A 21,907-nucleotide genomic window follows, 5' to 3' on the forward strand; every position below is an offset into this window, starting at 1 on the left:
TTATTGGGGCAGTAGTCAGATTACCGTATTTTCCGCACTATAAGGCGCACCGGATTATAAGGCGCACTGTCGGCTTTTGAGGAAATTGAAGGTTTTTAGGTGCGTCTTATAGTGCGGAAAATACGGTACTAATCAGCTGTATACACTTGGCTTGAGAATAAGCTGATTAACATCATAAAGTTTGGTCCTTTTCTACTGTCATGTATTAGTGTACCATCTTCCATCAAAAGATTGTTGGTTTTGAACATTTTAACAGAATTCTAGGTTTCTCAACACAGGTCATCAGGACCCTCAGCTGTTTAGATGCGTCTCCAGCACATCTGAATCAAATGGCTGATTTACATCCTTAATATGTCATAAAGTTTGCGAGTAAATTAATGGATCATGTTTTAAATGTTTCTCTTAATGAATTAAAAGAGACACTTGAGACAAGTAAGGCACTAGGCCTTGGGAAATAACTTTAGGAGACAGTGGTTTTGGTAAAAAGAAAAAAAATACAACACTAACATGGACAGACAGATGGATGGATGGACAGACAGCTTTGCCACTTCAAGTAAAAAAAAAAAGTGTAATATTGACAGGAAAAATCTATGGCAAACAGCATATAATCACTGCATCACCCAAACAATTCACAGTCATGAACTAAGTTTGTGTCAAAATCCCAAGTAAACAAAATCACTTCTTTTGAAAAATGTCAAAGTTTAGTGCAAAACCATACGGGGGAGTTGAACTTCAGGCTTTGTTTTTATCAGCCTGAATTGTGGGTCTATCTTCCTGTGTGGGTAACTGAGCCTGGTAGGCTGTTCATTTTCCAGCCATGTGTTTAGGCAAAGCCAGAACGGGTCCGTCAACCCTTTCACAGGGTTGTTAGCATTAATTTTTTTAAACTTCCCTCTGGTTTTCTTGCTGTCAAACCTCGTTACTGTGGGTTAACATACTTCCTTAATGAGTTCCACAACAAATCTAATGAAATTGTTGGAATTTTCTAAAACAACACTACGGCATTCCCTGGCCTCTTAATTTGCTGAATGAGTTTAAAATGTTTTGCTTGCTAAATGTCCCTGACATAGTTTATTCTATGTTTTTGCTGGCTATGAGGTGAGTCATTTCCTCTCTAATTTCCAGTTGTTCCTAAACAAAGACTAAGTAAGATGACAGACTGCCATAATAGTGGATAATCTTTAGTCAGTGAAACGTGGAATTAACCTTTTTTTTTTTTTTGCATGCTTGCAAGAAGAGAGTTAACATGGCTTTAGCTAAGACATATTGTCCTTAAAATGTATTTTATAGTGATCAACATTTAACACGAATGCAGATTTTCATTTTCGTTTACAAAATCTAAGACCAAGGCACCTTAATGTCACTGTGCCACTTAAACATTCCACACATAATCCAGAGTCGGTTTCCAGTTTAGCTTGTAGACTCTCAGGACAGTCTAATCAGTTGAGCATTTCCTTCCCTTCAGACAACAGCTGAGCCAATCTTGTCCTTTCTGCCTGACCTTGTTTTTAGCCTTCTGCAGAAAGAAACAGAGTTGTTTGAACACAATCTGAAAAGTCTGAAGTGCAGTTAACCACCTAATGTCCTGCTATTATCTCTTACACCTGTAATATGTGAAACCGAGTCTTTTTTTTTTTAAATCATTAAAAACATTATAAGCATGACCTCACCCGAAGTCTGTTGCACTTAATGTGTGCTACGTGCCATAGGTGCTGCCTGAATCAGCATGTAACCTTGTTCATTTATCATGCTCGTCATCCCTCAGGCCCAGAGGAGGCAGGACAGTGTCTGCCTCAGCATGTCTGCGAAATGTGTCCTGCAATGCTGCCTTGCAGAGAAGCCTTCCCTAAGAGTATCTCACTCTGACAACTCACTCTGAATGTGCTCGGCTCTTTCTGATTCACAGAGTGGTTTAAGCTTTCCTGATTTTAAAGATTGTACAAGTCCAAAAAAAAAAAAAAAAAACAAACTGCTAACGGTGGTCCTGACAACTTCAGCTAAAATGGGTTAAGATGACGCTAGAATCAGGAGCATTTAAGTGGGAATTTAATTCCAAAAAAGTGCGACCACCCTTGTTTGCTGACGTTGCTAACGGTGTCATATCGGAGATTTAAATTGTACAGTGTGTCTTCCACCAAAGTCTACAGCCAAGCTGTGTCAATAAGAGTGTCAAACAATTGGAGGAAGCATCTGTAACTGACCTGGTTCACTGTGATACAGACTTTAGGATTTGTAAAGATCTTCTGTTGTTTGTTTGTGAAACACTCACTGGTCAAAAATAAACCCTAGGGCCCTGGTGAGACCACTTCACTTGTTTTTCTGCTTTGTCTCTTAAGGTTTACCTACTTGGAGATGGTATACTCTTTGCTATTTAGCAGCAAAGTTAAGCCTCAGACTCATACTTTCTTTCATCACGAAAAGTCAAAACAAGGTTACTTAGTGTTGCATAAGTTTTTCCTTTTTTTTTATAATTGTTATTTATTAAGCTAACTAAAAACATGCAGAATCACAAAACTTGAAATAACCCATTGAGAAAAATAACTTCAATATTTTTTTTTGCAGAGACATAAAACACAAAAGCAAAAGGAAAATTGTTTTTCTACAGAACTTAGAATATTTTAATCTCAAGCCTTCCATCCCGTCGATGTCTTGACAGTTTTGCAAGATAGCAAAAGTATGTTATGTCTTTCTGAACCAGGCAGAGATTGTTTACAGTGAAGAGTCAGCACTTGGAGGCAGGCTGAACTCTTACAGGGTCAACTGAGCTATCTAGAAGAACGCCCAGATCTGGAAACTGTAGTTGGTTCCTCAGATCCATCTGAACATTTTGGCCTGGTTCATTTTGCATAGGATTGACAACATTAATCTTTTGAAAGTGATCTAACTTTTGGTTAGATGTCTCACTATATATGTGTTTGATTACCAGTTTGCATCCCTGATATGTAAAGCAGAACTGTTTTTGTCCAAAATGTTAGAACTTCATCATTCTGCTGAGGCAGTCATTATATACAAATGAAAAACACTGAAGACAGCTTGCAGTGTTTCCAGCCGTAAAGGTCCCAGCAAGTTCATTCTGATCCTCAAAAAAACCCAACAAAAAAAAAACAACAAACCCAGGAGAGTTTTCAGTCTCTACAGGTCTCAGTTAATATGTCCAATGTCAAAGTTCATGATGGGACACTTACAGTTTTTGTCTTTCTTGTTTTTGCCTGTTTAATCCTGAGAAATTAAAGTTCAGTCTGCAACCCGATTGAAAAACTCTGGTTGAATTTGAATTAAGCTGTTCAATAAAATTCTATAATATGATCAAATATTCTTTTATACTTTCTTTAAATTCATAAGTTTGCATATAGTAAAATTACTAATTAATAGGGAAGATGCATTTTTTTTACCTTTTTCTGAACATCCATTCTTTCTCTTACCTTAACATCCTGTTGTGAAAAATGGCCAATAGTACCACAAAAAGCCTTAAAAGAAAAAAAACAAAACATTGTTCACATGCTTTTTTTTTTCTATGCTCCTATTGTCATATAATAAAGAGTGATTTCACTTCGGTCTCTAAAAGATAAGATGCAAAGATATAATATGTCGGCTTTGTTTTTTTATTTTTGCTGACTCATTCAATTAGAGAGAAACAGGAGACAGATTCTAAAGCCTGCTGACTGCAGCAAACAACCCTGTGCTTGTTATCTTTAAGGCAAACGTTATTGAAATCCCCCAAGAAGATTAAAGCCCTAACAAAGAAATACTTGTGAGCTGAGCATCCTGTAATACTTTGGGATTTTCCTGACAGTGATCGGGTATCACTTATCGTACTAACATAATGAAATATCCTCAACGATTAACACGTTCTCTTTTTTTTCTCTTTCTTTCAGAGACCTGAGATTCAACAAAATCAAGGATCTACAACCAGGCTCCTTCAGGCGATTAACAAACCTCAACACCCTGTAAGTCGCCCTGTCTCTTTATGAGAGGCAAGAACATTTCCAAGCTCCTCTTCTGTGGTTTTACAAACTGGGTTCAGAATATAATTTTACTAAAAAGAATTCCTCTTTTTTTGATCTCCACCTGCATTTGTGTGTTTTTTTTTTCCTCTTATAATTTGCACTAACACACTCATATTCATAAGAAGTGTTGGTTTGTTATGCTTCATTTTTTAGTTATCTTCCCAGTTTTCAGGTGATTTTATAAGCTCCACCTTATCTAAATATTTGCTGAAGGGGTTGAGAAAAGAAAGCAAAACATGCACGGTGAACTTTAAACAATTTTCTTTTCATGTGCACTTTGGGTAAAACCAGTACTGAACACACCAGCATTTCTTTTCTCAGTAAATATATTTCATAAGCAAGCAAAGCCACAACCCATGCATAAAGTTGTCCACACATACAAATACATGTATTGCAAATTATTAAATAAATGCGACAGAGTAAGTATTTACAAAAAGGATGTGCAAAAGCCTTAGAAAGACAAGAAACCAGCTGAAATCTGTTTGCTTTAAATTACTGCATAGAGTTTGATTACTGAAAAGAAAAAAAAAACCTTCACAAAAACATCTTAGTGTAGCACAGTGTAGTAATGACAAAGGTTACAGCTGCATTTCTAAACATCTGGATGTTCCTGTTAGCACCATTGTAGCCATAATTCTGAATTCCAGAACATTATTTCACCATAAGGCAGCTACACTGAGGCGCCTCTCCTTGGACTTCTACGTTTGTGACTTTTTCAGAAGATTCATGGTGTGGGCTGTCTGGCAGCATGTCACACTGGCCGACTTTTTATAACAGAAGGAAGGATGGATAGAGACATCTTTGATTAAAATCTAAAGAGAACAGCTCCGAATTTTCAAGAAAATTAGTCCCAAACACTCGACCATGAAAATTATTAATTGGTTTCAGTACAAATTCCACCAAAGGAATCCAAGTCGGTGGGAGGAAACCCAGACTGTGAAGCGAGATGTGCATTGAGTGTATGATTCTCCTAAACAAAATTCATAATGCTGCTTCCCCTTCAGAAGTGACCCATTTAATACAGCTTGAATATTGTAATTTAAGTATGAATGCAGCCGTGTTGGGGAGGTCTCAGAGGTCTGTTAGGCAACATTATTGACAGATCAGGAACAATGTCATGGTGAAGCTTTAAACACTTAAAAGCAGTAGTAAAAATAACTTTAGAAAAACATCTGCTTCTTTGCCAGATAAATTTAAAGCTTTCCATCACTTTTTATTTTTCAATAATTTTATTTTGTGTGTTATAAATAGAATCTTTATCAGCAGCTCAGGTCCTCATTGCAACAGTCCTGTAAAAGCTCCATATAGTATTTTTATTTTTTTTTTCCTGAAAAGGCAGGAAGTAGATTAAGTTGTTGGAGCTCAGCCATTTTCCACTCTTAGCAGATTCACCTCACCTGCAGGGTTCCCCAGACTGTTCCGCTTCGGTGGGCCTGTTCAGAGCTAACACTTGATGTAAAGTAGACAGCACTGAGTGAATGTGTCCAAACCTAGTAGTACAATGCACCCCTCAAAACCTATCAAAAAAAAAAATATTTGTATATAATTTAGCCACTGTAAAGACAGAAAAGCGTTTGCGTCATTTCCTGGACAAAATATTTTGCTCTTTTTTATTTTTTTATTTTTTGACTTCTTCAGCTTGTTCTGTTGAGTTCTGTAATGGCTCCTCATGGGAGTCGACCCCTGCTCTGCGTCAAGGATTTGTCCCTCAACGGGAAAAAACAAAACTCTGTCTCCAACTACCAAGATAAGTTCCTCATATGGAACACTGGTTGTGTCTCCCCCCTAACTAACTTTCGCTCCCTGTTCTTCTTTCACAGTCTCCTCAACAACAATCATATACGAAGGATTCCCAGGGGAGCGTTTGAAGACCTAGAAAACCTCAAGTATCTGTAGGTTTGCTGCATTTAATTTTGTTCCCTTATATGTTTAAGAGGGGTGTTAATCATTGGTTCTCAAATGATGCAAACCCAATTTTTGCTTAACCTTTTGAGTATTTCTTATCCAATCTTACAGCTGAAGTAACTCCTGGGAGAATCTGGTGATCGTTGCGCCTGACTCTTTTTCATTTTTTATTTATTTATTTTTTTCTGTGTGTGTTTGTGAAGGAGGCTATTGTTATGACTCATGCATAATGTCATTTGGGAAATGATATGCCCATAGTGAAGCAAAAGTCTTGCAGTGAGGACTCCATGGTATTGCTAGAGAGAGGAGTAGTTTTATGAAAATAGTTTTTTTTTTAAGTATTCTTATGCCAGCTGTGTCCTGAGCATGTTATCTATCCTTTTTATGCATGTGCAGTCAACGGGGTGGCAGCATCTTCTGCTTGGGGCAAAGAATGAGGAGAGTAGCTTGCATGCATGCTGTTGTGAAAAGCAGCACTCCAGGACCCCGGGATCTCATTTTCTCATTTTAATTGGTTGAGGGCAGCAGAAGGAGGGGCTCGCACAGAGCTCCATTCATGCACGAACCACCATTGGGTACCAGACAGAAGGTTTTTATTTATAAGCATTCTGGCCACAGATTTTGGTATATTTATTGTTAATTTCACTAACTATTTTTTTTATATGTAGCCTAATCTGATCTTGAATACAAATTATACATTAATATCAAGGAAGCGCTAATAATGTAACATCCTACTTAAAACTGAAATAGCTACTCACTTTAGCTGCTACAACAGAAAGCTAGACCTTATAGCCATTTTGTACTTCTACTGTTTCTTGTTTTGTACCTGACTTTTCTTTGTGTGTTAGCAGACATTTGAAAATACCAAAGAAAATTCTAGTTTTTCTCGTTACCACACATAGATTGCTGTTTAAGGTTAGTAATTTTTAGCAGTGCTAATTGTGATGATCACTAGCCTAAGATGTTGATGAGAGTTTAAAATGCAAGCCCTAAATTAAGTTGTCTTTGCTTTAGGTCATTTGTAAAATCGTGTTGTGCAGCCACTGCACTTTCACCCAAGTAGAGTGTGACTTTGCAACTGCTACTAATATAAAATAGTATTGAAAGCTTACTGTAAGAAATCAACACAATGCTGTTATCACTCTTCATAAATTGACTAATGCATTTCCATCTGGACACAGATCTCTGTGTGTCAACTATGTGGTCATATTCAATTGATTAGAGTAGCATTGAAAGTCCATTTATTCCAGCAACTCAGTTCACTCAAGTCAAACCAATTTAATGGATGAATTACACACAAACTGTTATTTTTAGGCATTTGTACGTGTTATGTTTTATGTTACTTGTAATTTTCCATGTAGAGCTGATGAAAACCCAACATTTAACCTTAGAATATTACAAAAGACCGATTGAAAACATTTTAAACCAAAAATGTGTGCCTAATAAATAGTATTATTAAGATCTAGAGGTAGCTATTTGGAGTAATTTAACCTGACAAATACGCCTCATTGGAATACTTATTCTAATTTGCTAAATATGACCGTATTCCCGAAACGTTGATCTGAGTCATGCATCAGCTTTTTAGTAGCAAGAACTAGTTGTTACTTCTTTTTGGGTGTGTTTCACTGAAAACACTTAGAACTCTGTACAAGTTAGTTATTTGCTTTAGCAGTGTGCAGAAAAGTGCTCTGACTCTGGTGGGAGACTTTTACTGGAACCAAGTGGCTGTGCCTGTTTACTGATCAGTGCAAGCTGAGTTATTTACCAAGATGAAAAGGACTTCAGAGGACAAAGTTTGTCCCCCACTTAGTCTGTTTCCATTGACGTGAACGAATAAGTAAAGTTTCTCTTAATCAAAACAATTCCAAAGCAAAGGTCAAGAACAGAATGTTTTTAATTGGAGTCGACGTTCTTTGGGTTTTTTTTTTATTTTATTTTAAAATTTTCAGTTAAGGTCCTCTAAGAAGATTTCAGCTTGTGTTTTTTTAAAGGATATCTTTAGGTAACACTTAATAGTATTGTCCTGTCAAAGGGAGGTAAAGATAATACTTTGGATTACCGCCAAACTAGCTAGATAAAATACAAATTTTATGGACTTATTGTTAAATCTGTGAAATTAAAGAAACAACAATAGTAAAAGTGAAAAATATTCTGTTTTTTTTGCAAAACTGATATTTTTTGTTTTGTTTTGGCTCCAAAGCAGACCACATTTAGGTCTGCAATCACACCATGGTTCAGTCCATTTGACCTAAAACAACTGAAATTAGATGTTATTACTGTCTCCCGAAAATGTTTGAGTCCATCTTCACAGCAGGTAGGAACAAAGAAGAGGCTCGAGACAAGAGCAATTCAGCTTTTTTGTTTTCCTCTCCACTGGATTCCAATCAAGAGCCTACAGATTCCTTACGGTTCTCCCTCATGTTTGTAATTAAATCCTGCAGCTGTTTTAGTCACTTTTAATTAGGGAGCCCCTCCCCATCAAAACACAGCTGATCTGAGGACTGTACTGCTGCAGGAACCTTAATGATTGTTGAAGGTTACATCTTCCTGCTAGTCAGAGCTTAAAGCTGAAAGTTCCCATCTAACCTCTTCACTTTCTTCGAAGCACAGTGTAGCTTTCTCTGATTCATCTGCAATCCAGTTAAAGCTTAATGGTGAGCTTTCTTTTCTCTGTAAGAACCAGCTCAATAAACAGATCAGACTGATGTAAACATGCGAAGAGCTTGCCGATTGTTTTCTTCAACAGATGCTGTTTCTCATTAGAGAATCAAAAAGTTTTCTCTTTTTTTTTTCCCCCGTAGATGTAGAACTTTAAAAGCCACACATTGCAGCAGTGTGTTGTGTTTGCATCCATGCTTGGATGGTTATGTTTTTGTAGTTCATCAAAATGTATTATCTAAAAACAATTGAAAATGAAAAATTAAACATCTCAAAAATAACATTTTGGAAACAATTATTTTACTGATGGAACAATTGTGTGAAAGATAATTTGCCTTCTGATTTAATGTTGGTGAAGGAACAAATTTCATCAGAGTTGTTGAAACATTGGATGTAGTTTGAAGTTAGATTTGCAGATATTGTTTATTTATTGGTCTAAACAATATGGTTGAAATCTGTTGAATGTGCTGGACAGACAGTAAACGTGGTTTTAAGTGCTTTTCAAAGTTGTAAGGTTAAGTCACAAAAATGGCTTATTTAATCCAAAATGGACATCTTGCTATTTAGTCTACCCACAGAAGGTTAAATTAACCAATGGCGCTGCAGTCTGGGTGGCACTGTGGCTGCTGCTTGAATGACAGGCATTTTCACATTTCCCAATGTCTATCTCAGATTTATGAACTTTGGGATAATTTGCAGCTGACTCATTCAAAAACATGACACAGTGGTCCTTTATCTTGCTATTATGTCTCTTTTTCACTATGTTGTTTGATTTTAATTACAGAGCGATTCTGTTCAACCAAAGTTTAGCTCAGATTGTCTTGGTGGTTTCCTGTTCTATAAAAGAACTCAGCATTTTTGTAATCTTCTTGTTTTAATGTATTTTTTTTTTCTTTAATTCTTGTTCTGGTGGAGATCTGGATTTCTCATTACGTCCCAGGTTAAAATCATGAAGTGTGTGATGGGAGATGAAAGGATGCACAGCTGGAAGCTATTGCTTTTCTAGGCTCACATTTCTTTGACATGTGTTGTGGAAGAATAACACACATGAGGAGGGTGGTTTGCTTTTTGGGGGCGCCTGGTGATCCTGAACATTGCGTTTATGATTCCAGCCTGTTGTACATTACTTCATGGGACTTGCAGCAAACATTTCACTCATGGAAATTTGTTATGTTTTTATTATTTTTATTACTTTGATCATTTCCCACATTTGTATTTGTTTTTGATATTTCGGTAACAATTTAGATCACTGAAAAGACAGCAGATGGTTTTCTTGTGGTGTGGATATAGCAACTTACTACTTATTCTGAGTGAGCCTGTTGAGCAACTCGGAGACTATTGAGTTTTCACTTCAAACTATTCTTGTGGAAGGTGATTGATACTGAGCAAAGAAGTTGCTGTTTAATGAAACACATTGAAATGTCTGTATAATATATACCTTAAATGTTTGTTGTATTAATTTGCAAGCAAGAAAAATAAGCAATTGGTCAACAACTACAATGGACAGCTCTTGGACATTCACCTTTTACGATATCCCTTTATTCTTTAGTTGCATGCTTTGCATGTTTGGCTTTTATATCGTAAGCAGAAAACATTGAGTTAGATGAATTTGTTTGTAGGTTTTTAATTCATCACCAGGAGCAAAAAACATTGTGAAAGTTGCTCTATTTAATTTTTGGGGGGCAAATTAAGTTATTTTTTTTATAAAATGCTATAGGACTCTGTGCTTTTTCTCTATAATTAGGGAAAATTAAGATGTGTGAGTGTTACTAATGTCACTGATTATCTCTCCTTTCAGCTATTTGTACAAGAATGAAATCCAATCAATTGACAGACAAGCATTTAAGGGCCTTGTCTCTCTTGAGCAACTGTAAGTGACCGAGTTCTTCATTCACCTTTTCTATTTGCTCGCAGCGTTCTGCCTTCTTCTACCCATTTGTACATGGCTTGACCTCTCTCCCTTCTCCTGAGGATCTCTGTAAAGAAATCCCAAAGCCTGGCAAAGCTGACATGCTTATGAGTCGTACAGTGCATAAATCAAAGCATGCTCTTTACTTCTTAGGTAGTAGATGGGCATCATGCTGCTACATGCGACGGCCCTTTTCCCCTTTTTGTTGCCACTATGCATGCCATTTGTGCACCTGACCTTTGTCTGCTGCGCTGTGACCCACTTTGACTCCCTCTGCATGAGTCGCATGGTGATCATGGCAGCTTTGCCCCGACACCATTGAAGCTTTAAAACTTAACATGTTGCAGTGTTGTGCTGCAGCCAGGAGTACAGTAGAACAAAGCTTTGACCTACGTCTGTCTTTTTGCTGCAAAAATCACACCTCCCCCTAAGATTTGCTGTAATTTTGTGTGTGTGTGTGTGTGTGTGTGTGTGTGTGTGTGTTTTCTAGATAATCGTGCATAATGTGTGCTTTGTTTGTGTGTTAAAGTTCAACTGTTTCCCATAAGTACTGAACATTGCACAGTTTTGTAGCGATGCACCAATCCACTTTTTTCTCTTTTGATACTAATACAGATATCTGAGACTCAGTATCGTCCGATACCGATCCGATACTGAAAAACAGCTCGGGGATATTGTCACCATACCTGATCTAGAACTTCTTTCAGTGTCTGGACCGATACGGTTGTTAATATCGTATCGGTGGATCTCTATAATTTGGGGATTTGGAGACCCTTGGACCCTAATGATTGATGCCTGCTGTAAAAGAAAAGAAGTTCAAACTGGGATGTTGCTTGGAAAAACATTATAAATCTTATATTTTATTCACTTTTTATGTTGTTTGCAGTCAGTGGGAACCCGAGATTGTATGTTTTTATTAATGTTTCAGTATGAATTGTGACTCCATGCATTAATAATAATAATAATAATAATAATAATAATAATAATAGTAATAATAAAAACACATCCTAACCAAGTCGGCCCAATGTTAGGCTACAATGTGAAATCATGATTGAGCTTTAAATCCCCTTGGATAGCTGAGTTCAAATTAATTCACCACACCTGATGACTGATTACTGTTTTGAGACGCAAAATGCATGAATGAATAAATTTTAACCCCCACAAAGGTTTGAGACAAAACAGAAGATTAATTTGTTTTTATTATATTTGCAGTAAAACACAGTAATCCTTTTAATTTAGTCACAAACAAATTTAACTTAGTATAATGCAATATATATATTTTAGTGGGTCATCTTAACGACAATTTTTTTATGTGCTGTCCTCTTTCTTAACTCAATCAACAACAAATAACCTATGTGGTAAAATTCATTTTCATTGTCAGACCAAGCAGCTGGGCCGAATTTCCCCCCAATAAAAGAATGCTTTATGTGTTGGTGGCAAGTTGTAAATCCCAGTAATTCTATTAAAACAGATGCCAAGGCATGAAATTCCATTGTGTCATTGTTCTGACTGAGGAGAATCCCAAATCAGTGGTCGATGATCCTCCTGTGATTCATGAGTGTCTAAGCCTCATGTCTTGAGTTTCTGTCAGTAAATGCAGTGGCTGTGGTTTGTATCAGCCTAACCATATGATTTATAGCCACTGATGAGTTGGGCCTAAAAGAAATTCATCATGGCTTTACTCTCTGATCTCTGACGTTTAAAAGGTTCTTTGTTGTCTTAGTTTGTTTTACCGCTGCATTAAGTGTTGACTCTCAGGTGAAAGCAAACCCAATTTGAAACCTTATTGAGCATTTTTATCCACCTGTCGGATTTTTTTCTGCATTTGTATTTTGTGCCTCCAATCTGAGAAAATGCAAATGCAATGCTGATTTTAATATATTGTAGTTCTCCAAACAAAACCCTTTTTTCCCCTTTTCTACATGTTTTTAAGTAGATCAGATTTTACTAACTAGCATACAAATGAACTGAATTTGACTCTATTCCATTTTCATTGGGACAAACTGGGCTGTGTGATATTGGATCTGAATCCAATAATCTGACGTTATTATTGGATTGTATTAGGTGATCAGGGCAGATTTTAATAGAATTTGGTCAAATTGGATTTCATATCATATGAAATAACTCTCAACTGTTTGTCATGTAAAGTCCCCTTAGCTGCCGTTTGTGTTTGTAATATGCAAAACAAAAATGCCTTGATCTTTTTTCTCTTGCATCCTGTTTATATAAGACATGATTCTAGTGCTTTATTGATCACTGCTTTATACTACTAAACTGACTGAAATTAGACATAATTATGAATTTACTCATTTGTCTGCATGACTCATCTGACCGGTATGAATGCAGTGGTGATTATAAACCTTTTCCCTAACCATAGCTGGAGTTTGCTAAAGAGGCACTTGAGTTGCTTTAGGGTGAGAAGAAATAGGGTTCTGTAATCTAATGAAAAAAGTAGTTCCCCTTTACCAATAACATTTACAGCAACTGGGTGCTGAGCATAACTATTTAAATCCAAATAGAAAGCCCCCAGAATTAGTTGCTTTGACCTCATCTCAAGTGTTTGTCAGAATCCTTGCATAAATTGCATACTTCAGTGATTTTCGCTTGAAAATGTTCCACATGTACTTCCTTGAATTTAAAACTGCACCCTTAAATTTTAAACTTAAATATGTCATGAATGCCTACATGTAGAATCCTGCAGTCTGCCAAGATCCACAGTGCCGTTTTCTCCATAGTTATTTCTGACACACTATTGTCCAAACCCCAACCTGTCCACACCCTGCCCCCACCCATTCAATTCCATAGAACAATGTAACGTTTCATAATCATGAAAACTGAAATACCTATTTGTACATTTTGTTCTGTTTCAGCTACCTGCACTTCAACAGCATCGATTCTTTGGAACCGGAATCCTTCAGCCATCTGCCGAAGTTGGAACGACTGTAGGTGCACTCTGTCTCACCTTTTTTGCCAAAATTCATAAAATATCTTTAGTTCTGACACAATACAGTTAAAATCTGCTCTTATGAAGCAGTAAACTGTTATATAACTGTGACTAAGTTTATAAGATTTTGTTTATTTAGCTAGCTGCAATAATTAGCATGGTTTTCTGAAGCTCCCTCCCTCTCTTTGTCTCTCATAGACTTAATATGTTAGGTTCTTGTTTCATTTTTTTAAACCTGCTGTATTTGCACTTGCAGTCTTGAGTCTGTGCAAATAGATGGAACACCTGCAGGGAAGAAAAAAAAATAAAGGAATAGGGGAAGGAAGGAATTCCCAGGTGCGTAGTTTAGCTGTTGTTGGGGAAGATTTCCATGGACACAGTCAAAGCAGAGACAAGAAAGATCTTTGAATCAGTTTCCTGGAAGGAAGGATACAGAAATGTGTGGCAAATTGATCAAAAAGTCTCGCATATACAGGAAAATGCTTTGTTGTGTCTACAGTGGAAAAAGATGTGCTATTGCACCATTATCTGGAAGGACAATGATATTTGTCCTCTTTTAAAAAACGGAAAATTAAGTCACCAAAAACAACATCCTGTCTCCACACTGCCTGTTTTATTGGTCACTTGTTCATTTTCCCGTTTCTGTCTCCCTGTCAGGTTTTTGCACAATAACAGAATAACACAGCTCATCCCAGGAACCTTCGTTCATCTTCAGTCCATGAAACGATTGTAAGTGCAAAGAATCCTAAATAAAAACACATCTTCTTGTTCTTGTTCCTCTTTTCCCTGTCATAAATTTACTTCTAATGTTTGAACGAGAGTTCAAGAAGAGAGTTAAAGCCTGTTTAATCACACTGACTTTGCTGTGATTTTGGCTTTTTGTATAGGAACACATGAACAATATTAGACTGTGAAAAATCATTAAAGCATTGTAAAGCATCTTTTTTTAGGTGACACAGTGTAGTAAAGCTGAACCAGAAAAGGAGTCCAGGCTGTGAGACCAGTTCCCACAGTGAGAACAATCCATCCCAGTCTCTTTCTGGTGGGCCCCGCTGTTTGCACTGAGCTGTATTTGGTGGTGCCAGACACACTGTAGTTCATGAACTGTCACAAAGGAGTGTTTTTAACGCTGCTGCTGCTGCTACACAGCTAATGTGATCGCAGGTCGACAGCTCTGAGGTGCATGTGTGACTGGATTGAAATCAAAAACTACTCAGGCTGCATTTTCACACGTGATGTTATTATTTCCACACCTGTAAAACCGACACAGTCCTGAACCGAATGAGCAGATTTCCTTTTACAAGGTGACGAGGTTTCCACTCTGATATTTTAAGTTTTTTAATTTTTTTGGATTGTGTTCTGTCTATGAAGCCTGATTGGTTACGATGCAGTAGAAGTAAAACATTTGGTTTTGTGTCCCACTGAGCAACATACCTGAAGCTAATCATATACCTCTTTAGACTCCAGTCAGTATTAATGACATGCATAACCCCGATTTAGGCCTAAACTTAAATTATATAGGTCTGTCTGCTTGTCCTTTAAACAGGCAAATAGCCTGCTCTAACAGTGATCTACACTTCAGGCTCTGGCATATATTGTCAAGCCGAAGTCGAACTATCGATGCACTGTCACGTTCATTTTCAACCACATCCTTCAAAGACGAGCTCCTATGAAACCCCTCCTGCTGCAGTACATGTCATGGTGTTTTTGTCATATGTGTGATTTACAACTGTGTAGTAAACACAACGATCAAGACATAGAGGAACAACTATCACGAGTTGACAACTTCAGATGAGGAAGAAATAATGACTGATGAGCTTCAACATCTTATTTTACTTTTAATTTTGTCGGAACCCTAAAAAAACATAACAGTAGGTGTTGATGGGATGTTCTCCTGCTGCATCGCACCAGAAGTGACCAGGGGGAGTTTATTGTTTTGGTTCATGATGAACCAAAATGGCCCTCGGACCATTGCTCGTCCATAATATCCATGCTGCTCTCATGCTGAAGAAGTCTATTATGATCTTATAACCTTCAACCGTTCTGATTTTATTGATAATTAGGGTCTAACAGCATTAGTTTCTGCAAACAATTCAACTGAAATGAGATAATAATGAACACAGAACTCCTAGGCCCTTTTACGTCTTCTGATTTGCTCTTTGCCTGTGTCCACGTTTGCAGGCGGCTAGACTCTAACGCTTTAAGCTGTGACTGTGAGCTGTTGTGGCTGGCCGACCTGCTGAAGCAGTACGCCGAGTCAGGAAACGCCCAGGCTGCTGCTACCTGCGAGCATCCCAGTCGACTCCAGGGCCGATCGGTGGCCACCCTCACTGCTGAGGAGCTCAACTGCGGTAAAATTAAACACTTTATTATGATTTGTCTTCATGTTGCTTCTTCAAACCAGCTTTTAGCCCTTTGTGGCATTAATGTTTTCACCTCAGTGGTATTTTATAGCACCTGGGAAAAGTATCCATAGTCCTTGAACTTTGTGACATTTTCTTATGGTACAACCAAAAAATCTAGTGTATTTTTACAACCAAAAAAAATAAAAAATAAAATAAATATCTAGATTTCCAAAGGTAGGAGAGAAAGAGTGCCAATAGAAGTCAATACAGCAGTGTTTGTTTAATTTTGAAACTGAGAAGAAAAAAATTTAATCTGGTAAATGAAGTCATGTACACAAACAGATATTCTCCTGTGTACTGTGCAAAAAATATTTACAGTATATGTAAGCACTGTTGCTCTGTGGCGCCCAAATACCACTGTTCCACAGAAAGTTATTGGGTCTATGCTAGCTCAACTTCTCATGCAAAGTTTCATTGCAACTTCCATCCAAATTGTTTTTGTCTTTCTTTAGCATTTAATAAAGTCATTGTTAAAACATACAGACAATAGCTTAGCCTTCCTTCCTGCTAGCAGCACATGTGTTGAGTCATGTATAAACTGCTTAATCTAACCACACACTGCAAATGTACACAGAGGTGCCTGTTTCTGTTGTTTGTCTGAGATCTGCAGCTGTTTTGCTCCTGGAAAAATCTACCCAGCTGGAGGAAATGTCAATCTGTGGTCACTGCAACAACAAGCATATGTTCACTTTATCAGTGAGAGGGGATAAGGGTTTATCTTATTTTGCATCTGAAGTAGAAAGGATGTTTACAACACAAATATTGAAATTAATAAATGTATGCAATGTTCCTACTAGGCCATGAGAAGTTTGGGGCAACATGGGCTTTGCTTTTTTTTTTTTTTTTTTTTTTTTTTAGTTTGTCAAAGAAAGAAATGGAAACATATCCAAAATGCGTTAAAAGAGATCAAAAATATGTAATAATTTAAAGTCTGAAGTAGTGAGTCATTTTGAATTGGAAAATGTGTAGAAACCCTTGACATAGAGACACATCTGCATTCGTACTTGTGACAGAAGTCCTCCTGGTTCTACTGCAGTCTAGGCATTAGAAAAGCTCTTTCATTTGAACCTTTCAATCAACTAGCATAAGTTTTACACTTACAAAAGGAATGTCAAATTATTTGTTGAGTAAGGATGTTTTTTGCTTTTACGTAAAAGCAATAATTATTTATACTGCTGCTAATTTATTGCACATTGAAGTTATTTAATAATAATCTCTATCATTTCTTTTCTATTTGATTTTAATTCTCAAACTTAAGCAAAGATGACAATTAATTCTCACAGCGTTGAGTATTTTTCAAGTGCTAATTTTGCAGAATATTACATGTTTTTGATGTGCTGTCCTTTCTAGAATTGGCAATGGAAGTATGGCAAGCTATTGGATGGTTAATGATCCGTTCTCTAATTTGTCTGTTTTGGATGAGATAATAACAGTAAGTTTATTCACACTTCTTTGCAACAAAAGTGGAAGAGAAAATGCAGATAATTCCATAATCAGTCTGATTCCTTGTGGGCTCCAGAGCTAAATCCACTTGTTGTAAACCTGTATTTTCTCCAGCTCCCTCTGAATCCCTCAGTCTGAACCAGGCAACTGTATCTTAACCGCAGTTTAATCACAGAAACTAACTTTAATGGCCTTAACGTGCCCACTCCTGCCTGCTGTAGCCCTCCCACTCCCTAAAATCCAGGAGAAGAATATCTTCCTGAAAACATGGTGAACGTCATTCTACACCTCTCTCCATCTGTCTTTTCCTTCATGGTCCACTTCAGACCCTGGAAGCAGGGTGGTATGCTGCCTAGTAAGAGCTGGAGTTCAACTTTCATCCCCTTAGACTTGAGATGTTATGGTGTTTGCACTGATTGACCTGCTGGTGGATGCAAAACAGTTGCCATCGCAGCAGTTGCTTGTGTGAGAACTTTGGAGGAAATTGCTTAGAGGAATTGCTTCTGACCTGAATTGGTGAGCAGACTCTGTGAAAGTGGGAGGCTGAATCTCTCTTTGGGACATGGGAACTGTTCCTGTTTGTTGCTTCTGTGTGTCTTAGATTTCACATGCTTGTGGTGACCATTAATCTAGATCACCACCGAGTACAGGAAGTACATCCTGTTGGAAACTTCTGGAATTTGGCCTCTGAATTAGATTAGAGACTCTTCCAACATGGATGTAGGAGCAGGTCTGGTTCAACAGAGGCTCGGTACAGTTGTGGTAAGAAACAAGTTTACCATCTGTTGTTATGGAAAACTAATTTGAGATACATTATCTCCTGTTGACACAATAACAGCAATCATCTTGGGGATGCGGTTGTTCCTGCCCCTCACCCTACGGATGGTTATGAGGCTGTTTCCAAACAATTTGGGTTTGTCAATCTGCACTTAGGAATTAGCCTTAGCAAATGTAGAAAATGGCGAGAAAAGACCTGAGCAGCACACAACTGTGAGCACAATGTCCTTCAGATGGGAGAGCTTAAAGCAGAGATGTTTGGCTGGACTGCAGATTTACATATATGAAAAAAAAAAACAACAACAACACAGAATATCAGCACACACGCACCCACACCAACTTTGTGGTTTGGTTTGGAGACACAAGACCTGTGCAGGCTAAAGCCATTAAACTGACTCTGAACTTTTCTGTATATCACTGTATTATTAGGGTTACAGAAATGTGAAATCAAAGCATGGATTGTCATAGTGTGATTGTCATTCATTTTTCTTGTTGAATTTTCTCGCTGCAGAAGTACCAAGGATCACCTCGGAGCCCCGGGATGTCGATGTTACATCAGGAAACACTGTTTACTTCACCTGTAGGGCTGAGGGAAACCCCAAACCTCAGATTATCTGGCTCAGGAACAAGTAAGATTGGTCAAAACCTTAAAAAGATGAAATAAGAAAACTGAGACCAATTCCGCATGTTTTTTTTTTTTTTTTATAGAGAAAATGTAGTCTGTCCTAGTGAATTGGAATTTTGAGGTGTTTGTTTCTCGCAAACCTTTCTGTTGTCTACATGTTGTCTAAGATTTTATTGCACTTTTAGCCTGGCAGAAGGATGACAAGAAAAAGGAGTCATGCAACGAACAGCCTGGAGTTGGGAATAAAACTCAGGACAGCCGCAAAGAAAAATATGGCCTCCGAAAACGTTGTTCTACCTTTGAGCCATGTGATGGCTTCATCTTTGTTTAGCACAATAATGTACAACTGAAACTAAATGTAAATAACTCTGCAAATTGACAATGACCAGATTATTTAGATGTTTACATCAAAGAATTAACACATATTATATGTTGCGTTTACCATATCCAATACTTGCTATGGTTTACTTCCCTCAACTGTGTCTTTTATCTTTTGTTCCACTGAGAATAACAAAGATTTTTTGGAATATTTTTGTAAATCAAATAATATTACTAAGACAGAAAATACACTATAAAACCATCCATCCATTTAAAGTAAACAATATTTGCCTGCTTTTTTCTTTTGTTTGCAGCAATGCTTTAAATATGCGAGATGACAATCGTCTGAACCTCCTGGAAGATGGGACACTGATGATTCAAGACACCAGAGAGACTGACCAGGGAGTTTACCAGTGCATGGCCAAAAATGTAGCCGGGGAAGTCAAGACTTCAGAGGTCACCCTTCGATACTTTGGAGCCCCCTGTAAGTGCAATACTTTCCTTTCTCTACCAGGTTATTATGCAGCTTCCCACACACTCTCATAGAGGTTGAATACAGGCTCATTTGACAAACTACAGTATAATGCATGGATGTGAGTGTGTGTTGGAAAATCTGGTTAGTGTTGGCATGGTTACTTTGATATGACTTGTTGATCATTTGACTGTAGCATATTCTGGTTAGCTATGTTACAAAATTTAAAAAACAGAGGCATATTTTGAAAATTGTAATAAGAAAACAACAACAAGCACTTCTCTGTTCTCTTATCAAGAGCAAAGTGAGCTAATGAAGTCAGATGACCAAGACACACTGGAAACCACTGTCCCTGTCCTGCTGTCCTGTGAATGTAATTATGAAAAGTGAAGAAGGCTTGGTTTGGAAGCAAAAAAAAATAATAATAATAATAAAAAAAACAAAACAGATTTGATTAACAAGCTGCATAAAATGCAGGTCGTCCACATGGGCCAATACTTAGGATTCAATCAATACATTTTTATAAAAATTTACCTGTTGTGTTTTTTAAGTAAGGCATCTAAAATCTTCTTACCTATAAAAGTCTGATTAATGCATCTCTAAATAATTCTTAACTATAGATAAAGACAATATAGTGTCTTTCAAAAAAAGCAAAAAAGTAAATATTTTTGTACATGTTTTGGTTGAAACTGAGCCCATCAGAAGTTTCTGAGAACTGATGTTGTGCATTTCCTGTCTCTCTGATGGTAAACCACACAACCCTTGCTGCAAACATATTTTCTTCATTCCACTGCAATCACTGACCAAACAAGGACACATATCCGCTGCATTTTCTTTCAATAAACACTGAAAACTGTTTGGTATTGGTCAAGCTGTTTTCAGTTTTGAGTCAATGAACACAAAGGTGGTTTTTGTAACTGAGCCACAACACGGTTTTTTAGAACTTTTAAAGTTGTTGCCAACAACAAATCACTCTGTTTTGGTTGCTTAAAATGTTTTATGTTGTCTTTCAAAACTTGAACACTGAGTTTGTTTTTGTTTTGCTTCTGTTGGATTTTTTATTTTTTATTTTTTGGACATACTGTGGAGTTAAGTTCTGGCAGTAATTTAGATGTTTGATATTGATACCCTAAACCAGGGGTCCCCAAACTTTTTCCTGCGAGGGCCACCTTTCTCTGGTCGGGGGCCGGTCTTAGGTTTTTAGAGAAAGAAACCTTAGAAAATTCTTATCGAGGGGGGGGGGACAGACGGACGGACGGACGGACGACGACGACGACGACGACACATTCGCGCTTTTAGATAGATTTTTACCCAGAATGCAAATGGAAAAAACCGTGAGTGAAACGGTGACTGGGACTGACTAGTATATATTCCATTGAGGGAAAGTTAGTTTCACATCTGCTCAAGAACCCCCCTGGTGGTTGAAGAAAAATCCACATATAAACCACAAAATACAATATATGAAAAAAAAAAAAAACACTGAATGCTCTCTGGTATGAGGAGGCGGGCCAGATCCAGCATTGTTCAGGGGGCCGGACCAAACGACTTGGCGGGCCGCATCCAGCCCGCGGGCCATAGCCTGGGGACCCCTGCCCTAAACCCTGACGAGCATTGAAATCTGAAAATTGTACTAAAGTTCAAGCTCAATGCAGACCAATAGTATCTGACACTCATATTGTGGCTGATATCACAATGATTTCCAATATCAATATTAGATCAGGACACCCCTATTTATAAAGCTGTCTGGTTCTACATTTATCTTGCTATTTAGCTTCGTGAAGTAACAGGTTGTCATAATTTGGATTTCTGTTGATTTTTGTAGCATTTGGAACAGAAAAAACTTTGTCCTAACAAAACATAATGGTGTCATCTGCAAAGAAGAAAACATATTCTAATGTTGATGAACTTTGTAGAAGTTATCTTGATCCTCATTTCAACTTTCCTCCACCCTCTTCTCTTGTTCTTCCAGCCCGGCCAAGTTTTGTCATTCAACCCCAGAACACGGAGGTGCTGGTGGGTGAGAGCGTGACCCTGGAATGCAGTGCCACCGGTCAGCCACAGCCCAGAGTCACGTGGACGAAGGGTGACCGCACGCCGTTGCCCAGTGACACTCGCATCAACATCACTCCATCTGGGGGGCTGTACATCCAGAATGTTGTCCGAGAGGATGGAGGACTATACACGTGCTTCGCCTCCAATAATGTGGATACCATACATGCTACAGCACGCATCATTGTCCAAGGTAAAGCTTTTAGATTTAGATTTCTACTGGTGTACATGTTTTGGTTTTTTTACTATATAAATCCTAAATGTTTTCTGTTGTGTTATTCATATAAAAACATTCATCAGTCTCACAAAAACTAAGCTAAATTTAATTAGAGTCAATCCCAATACGTACAAAAATAAACACGGGATAAACTTGAATTCATTCCAGATATTCATCA

At 37.6% G+C, this 21,907-nt stretch overlaps 1 protein-coding gene across 2 annotated transcripts in view; it reads left to right on the plus strand.

Moving 5' to 3' along the window:
• The window catches only part of pxdn (peroxidasin), a 53,067-nt gene that overhangs the window by 12,094 nt on the left and 19,066 nt on the right, over positions 1–21,907 (plus strand). Inside the window, exons 2-10 of one of the 2 annotated variants that reach the window (XM_015049833.1) lie at positions 3,876–3,947; positions 5,828–5,899; positions 10,369–10,440; positions 13,350–13,421; positions 14,081–14,152; positions 15,605–15,774; positions 18,560–18,677; positions 19,306–19,475; positions 21,433–21,705. In XM_015049833.1, coding sequence (XP_014905319.1) covers positions 3,876–3,947; positions 5,828–5,899; positions 10,369–10,440; positions 13,350–13,421; positions 14,081–14,152; positions 15,605–15,774; positions 18,560–18,677; positions 19,306–19,475; positions 21,433–21,705 — 1,091 coding nt within the window. The remainder of the gene's footprint in view (positions 1–3,875; positions 3,948–5,827; positions 5,900–10,368; positions 10,441–13,349; positions 13,422–14,080; positions 14,153–15,604; positions 15,775–18,559; positions 18,678–19,305; positions 19,476–21,432; positions 21,706–21,907) is intronic. The other variant, XM_015049834.1, reaches the window with a different exon arrangement.

The sequence above is a fragment of the Poecilia latipinna genome, unplaced genomic scaffold, assembly GCF_001443285.1.
Source record: "Poecilia latipinna isolate Pla-1442-1.1 unplaced genomic scaffold, P_latipinna-1.0 Scaffold961, whole genome shotgun sequence".
Classification (NCBI taxonomy): Eukaryota; Metazoa; Chordata; class Actinopteri; order Cyprinodontiformes; family Poeciliidae; genus Poecilia; species Poecilia latipinna.